Below are 6,187 nucleotides of genomic sequence, written 5' to 3'. Positions count from 1 at the left end.
GGGGGACACCACTAAGTACAGGCCTCCAGCTGGACTCCGCACCATTGACAACCACTCAATGAGCAAGAAACCTTCATCCACCCAGAGGCTGGATGCTATGGACCATTAGGTGTGCAACAACATCAACAACAAAAAGTGTCTCTGCATTGAATCACAACCCTAAGCTACCATCCATTCACACCCTATCTAAAGGTGCTCCTTTCACCTCTACCTTTCAAACAGTGAGTAAAGCCAATGGTCTTTACAAATATTGCCATGTCAGAAGCCTGTCCTCTAAATAATAAGGAAGAAGCACGGTTTCAACAATTTTCTAGATAAAGAAAACTAAAGAGCTTCCACTGGTTTCTGAGGGTGGGACAAAGAAAATGTAGCAAAAACTGTTTGTCAAGGCAGATACTACAGTCACCACAATTTTCTATTCTAAGTACAGGGAGGCAGGGGGATGTCAGTATCTCAGATACCACAAAGTGGTGACTTACGAAAATGTTAACAGTGTCTGGCCAACATGCACTGAAAACATGCCAAAGCCCACATGCTATAAAGATGACAATGTATGGAATTTTCTGTAGTGCAATGATACTTTTCAGTAACGTGGAGGGGACAGTGGGTGAGGGTGAGTAGGGAAACAAAAATTCTCAACTAGGAAAACCCTTTTGATAAAAATACCACTAAGATAATATTGAATTCAAAGTATAGCCCCTGCAAAAGTCTTCAGTACCAGAACATAATAAAAAAAACCCCACTTTATCTTTATGATGAAATTATAGTTTATTTTTCCATCATGATAATTAAAAAATTCAGATAAAAAAAACAGATGATATTGCTATCTTTCCTTTCACGGTAAAGGAGGGAGAATGCAATGAACTGAATAGYCAGTCTGTTTCCCCTCCCTTCCTATTTTGTCTTCCCAAACAGCTACTGCAAGTGCAAAGCCTCATTTTTTAATTGTTCCTTGAATAATTTGTTGACAGAAATTCAGGCCATCCATGAACATCATTCACTGAAGGGTCTCCAAGCTAATGTCTTCAAGTAGGGTGACAGAAATTCATAGGTACTTACTGTAACTGAACATCTTTTGACAACCATAAATGAAGCAGAGAAGTGTGACATTTAATATAACTTTCTCCACTTCTTCCAGTGGACATGTTTGAGAAACTCACATGAGCATAAGACTCCTTCCAGCTTCTCTTCTCCTGAGAAACAAATACTCTCAGCTTTCTCAGAGTTCACATTGCAGGATCAAGCAGCCCTTCCCGGCAGCCTCCCCCGGGATTTTTACACCACTCCAGCAGGTGCAACAACGGCAGAGGGCAGGCATATCCTGTTACTTTATTCCAGGAACGCTTCTAGGACATGCAGACCTCCACTGCACTGCACTCTCATGGCATGGGCACTCYGGGTGAGGCCAGCAAAGGATGAGACATCCTTACACCAGGCTACCCTGGGCCCTCGCAGGCTCCTCTGGGGAGGGCTCTGCAATGACAGGGAGAGTCGGGAAAAAAACAGCGGGGAATGTCTGAGGCCATGGAGAAGATCCCTCGCAGAGAACAGCATGTCTGAAACCTCAGTGAAGCGGCTTCTCTGTAGGCACTGCTCTCTAGTGACCGTCTTGATCCCGTCTCTAAAACATTTATAGCCTGTCTAGGCCATTTATAAATGCTCCAACCTCTTTTAGAAAGCATAGGTTCAATCCTGCCCTCAGTCGCCTCTACGAAAAGTTTCCCATTAACATTAATGGTCTCAGCTGAAGCCATAAATTCCTCTAGCTCCCCAGCCACTTGTGCTGACCTTTGCTTAAACTTCCTCAGAGTTGTCATCATCCTTCTGGAAAGCAAGTCCTCCTGTGTTATTTTTCTCTTCATAGCAGTATCCAAAAGTCTTCCTTTTTTTTGGTGCCTGTGATTGTCATCAATAAGCTCTCACCCCAGCACCATTAGTTAGGAAACTACTACTCCTGCAAGGATCCTCACTGTATCTCACTAACTCAACTCGATGCAACACCATTACTCTTTATACTTAGTTCACAGATCTCTTGTCAGCATTCAGCCCACGTATAGAGATTATTAGAATTAACACAGACCTTCAAACCATAGCTGTATTGAATATTACATTCAACAAAATGGAAATAGTCTTAGTGGTGCGCTTTCTTGGTGACTACCAGTTTTGAAGTTTTAACCATAAGGTTTATCTAGTAAGGTTTATCTGTCAAGGTCTCTTACTACATTCATAATGCTTATATTCATTATGAGATACAAACATTACATTGGTATTCAAATGCCTAGCATCACAGGGCCTGCTACATTTCTACTGCCTGCTAAGTAGTAGTGTATTATTACCYTCCTTTTACATATGGTAAGTCAGTAATGGTGATCATGGCCTGCAGCTCACCACAGCCAAACAGGCCAGGTGTTGTCCCCAAGCCTACGGCAGCCTGTGCTTGATCCTCCCAGATTGGAAAGCCAGCTACAGATGAATTTTAATCACCTGGCAGAGTTATCCAAGAGGGCTGCCTGTGTTTCCCTTCTTCAACACTAGCATCCCAATCAGTTTCCTTATTGCCTCAGAGGCCAAATTTCATTGAAAATGTGCCCAAGACCTTGCAAGAGATGTTTGTGCAGCCATATGAGCTGTATCTGTTCTCTCCAGGCCTCAGACGAGCCACTGGCTATGGGAAACAACTTCTTGCTATTGCTTCTTCCACTTCTGGCTTTCATTTCTGCCACAGTGAAAGTGGCATCTTTCACTATTCAACATTTCAGACAGTCAACCCCAAGAAGCTCCTCATTTCTTTCACATTTGGGGAGATTTTTCCATCTTCACAGAGGTAAAATCTTACCTGCAATGCAACCCATGTTACCACAAAGCAGATTAAGTACACTAGAACAAGTTACTGCTCATCTTACCTCTCCATAGAGGACTTAGCCCTGCCTTGCTCTTTGAAAGGGCAGTTTCTGGACTGAAGCTACTGGCTTGGCTCAAAGCTCTTGAGAAGTGTTCATCCACTACTGAACCAATATCTCCATGGAAGTAAGTGAAAAGGACGCAGCGAGAGTTAAGGTACTCCATCTCAGCAGGCTGGTCTTTCTCATCTTCCTCTTGCTTGCTGGGAAGGGTCACTTCCAGGGACTCCTGCATCTTGTTGTATATAGCTAACTTCTTCTGGGATTAAAAACAAAACAAATAAGAGATGTATCACTAGTGGCATTCAATGGAAACACAACATCTGTTTTCTGTAAAGAAAAATATCTGAATACATTGAATATTCATTTCAAAAGTAAAGTTGGAACACAGGAATGTTTTGCACAAAGGTCTGACGAAGAGCTTACCAGTGCTGCCTAGTTTTTACTCTTCACACATGGACAGACCTCATTCTCAGACACATTTCACAACCACAATTAACTTAATGGCAACTGCTTTCGCTCAATATCTTCAAAAGAGAACAGTCAGACTCTAGCAATTCATTCCTGTCTCCCACCTGGAAAGGATATTCCCATCAGTGGAGACTACAAAGCTTGAGCTGAGCCCTGTGGAAGGCTCAGGCCAGATACTGCCTGTATTTCACACATGTAGAAGAGCAGTGACTGGTTTTTGCTACCCATGCTCCCATTGCTGAGGGTACATAGGTCTCTGACCCCCCAACACCTACCTACTTATTGCCAAAGGCACAGCAATGCCACACAAGTCGAGGTGAGAGAAGGCTTTCTGGAAAGTCTTCTGCTGTATTATAAAAATTCATATAACACAAAGTATGTCATTTACAGGAAAAAAAATCATCATGAGAAACTGTATCTTCGACTGGGTTTGGAGGACATGTATGTGCATGTTTTAAAAGAAAAAAAGAAGAAAAAAAAAGAAAAAAGTTTATGGGAGAAAGGACAAAAATGCATGTCAGAAGTAATCAGAGATGTGATCTGGGAACAAAGGAACTGACAAGTCTACAAACACATACAAAAAAAAAAATCACCAAACCAAAAATGCAGAGAAGCATTTTTAAAAAATAATAAAATCAGCACAAGCCATCTGCAAAAGGCTATTTCAGAATCTTCTCTCTCTCTCTCTCTCAAATCAAACCTAAATGTCAAAATAAATGTGTGTGAAGATCCATTTTGCATGGAACATATTTTTCAGATGTTCCACTTTACAACTGTTTTCACAGAAGAAAAAAAAAAGAAAGCTCCCCACAACAGCCAGGCTGCAGGAATCACAGCTTTTAGCTAGCTAGCCATTTCCACAGCTGACTTTACACACAAACAGCTTCAGCAACCCCAAAACAGCACATATCATAGCTTTTCTTTAGAATTACAGTTTGACTCATCTTCTATGATTTGCTTGGCAACACTTTAGCGCCATCAGAATCTCTTTAAGTTTACCATTTTCTTCCTTTTTTTCTAAAGTTGTTGTACAGATCAAGTTGAATGGCTACATAGTCTATAAAGTTCCATTTAGATAATAAAAAAGCTAGTTTGATTTAGAAATAATTGGAAATCATTTTATCATCCTGTATACCACAGATATATTCACATTCTGTGCTTTTTAAAATTATTTAAGAACACACCATCACACACAGTTGCCTCATCGTACTATGAAAAAGAAACTCTGGAGCTAATTCTTATGAATGGTTATTAGAAAAAATAGATAAAATAGACATCTCTCCAAACTTTCAAGTAAAATTAAAACCTATAATACTAAAAGCTCAGAGAAATTAAGTGATACTCCTAAAATTACACTGGATTAATTGATAAAAAATGATGGTTCAGTAATAATTTTAACTCTGATTCTGTTGTACAAAATGTGGTGAGGGATGTAAGTTATTTTATTTTATAATTTTCAAGATCTAAAGTGCATTCAAACACTGTACAAAGAAAAGTTGTCCTGTAGCTCTGCTTAGCATGGCATTATGTATTTTAGACATATGGTTTTATCTGAGCATTCAAAAACACATAAAGRAAAACTGTGGGATTCACAAAGTTAAGCAAATTAAGAACAATTGCTAGAAATTAATTGCTAATGTGAAAGCACATTTTGAAGCTATGAATTAATTTTCTGAAAATGTAGGACTTGAGGTGACATAGAGAATATATTTTTCAAATGCTTTGTGTCTTCTCTAAAGGAAAAAAAATGTTTCTAATATTTTCTCCTGACATGATTACTAAGTTCCACTTAAAAACACTTTTTTTTTTCTTATTTTTTTAAGAGACAAGTCATGAAAGAAGTCTAAATAGATATTGATGTATTTGGACATCTCAGATGCATGGCTATATACCCATAATATACATAACACACTTTAAAACTTGATTTCTATCATTAAAGATATACTACTTGTATTTACACTGCAAGTATGCAAATAAATATACAAGCACACAATTATATACAGAAACACATCCTTTAATATAGCCCCTGGCTTGAGTTGGTTATCAGGAAGGAAGTCTTTCAATATTCCTATATAGAGACTGGAGCTCAGGAAATTAAAACTTATCTCCAGAGTCGCTTCTCTGTGCAGGAATGTTCCCCCTTCCACTGCCTAAGAATCTAATTCATTTTCCATTTCAGCTTGTGTCCCTACCTCCATCCATCCAGTCCATGCGAGTCATTACAACATACTCAGAACACTTGCTCCGTTTTCAAAAACAGGAGAGGTAGTACTGACAGACTGAAAGGTAGTATTGACAGACAAGTACAAGCCTTTCTGTACACRCTGTAATTATTTATAGTGAAAAGCTATGTTTTCCAAGTTTTTTTTTAAGACTTGTAAATTAAAAGATTTTTCAAAACTGCATCAGGCTTATGATGAGACACATATCGCTGTAATTTCTATTATAGGAAGAAACTATCACTGATTTTTTCCTCTATAATTATACAGTTTGTTAAATAACAAGTTACAATGAGATAAACAGCAACTTAAGTTTTCCCTGTCTATACAGTATATGTCATTTCCAATGCACACATCCCTTAATATAAATCACTGTTTTCTTCCCGTTGCCCCTTAAAATACCTCTGCCTGCATGCAAATTTTGGGCTGCTGCTTCTGACCTTAAGAGTGATCTTCTCATAAGCATTTCCGACTGCACTTGTGTGAGTGGAAAAGTATGTGCGATGATCAACTGCTAAATGAATTCATTGTGGGGGGGAAAGAGCTTAGGTTTCTTATAACTAATCTGGCTTAGCCCCTTTTCGCTTGCRCTTTTCT

At 39.0% G+C, this 6,187-nt stretch overlaps 1 protein-coding gene across 1 annotated transcript in view; it reads right to left on the bottom strand.

The window, feature by feature from the left end:
* VGLL3 (vestigial like family member 3) overlaps positions 1 to 3,156 on the bottom strand; it is a 13,286-nt gene extending 10,130 nt beyond the window's left edge. The window contains exon 1 of the mRNA XM_026040609.1: positions 2,904 to 3,156. Within this exon, the coding sequence (XP_025896394.1) occupies positions 2,904 to 3,135 (232 nt within the window). The 5' untranslated portion in view covers positions 3,136 to 3,156. The remainder of the gene's footprint in view (positions 1 to 2,903) is intronic.
* Positions 3,157 to 6,187: the final 3,031 nt, after the last annotated feature.

Source organism: Nothoprocta perdicaria, unplaced genomic scaffold (assembly GCF_003342845.1).
Source record: "Nothoprocta perdicaria isolate Ctin4 unplaced genomic scaffold, notPer1 scaffold_100, whole genome shotgun sequence".
NCBI lineage: Eukaryota > Metazoa > Chordata > Aves > Tinamiformes > Tinamidae > Nothoprocta > Nothoprocta perdicaria.
This window is presented reverse-complemented; position numbering and strand designations above follow the sequence as displayed.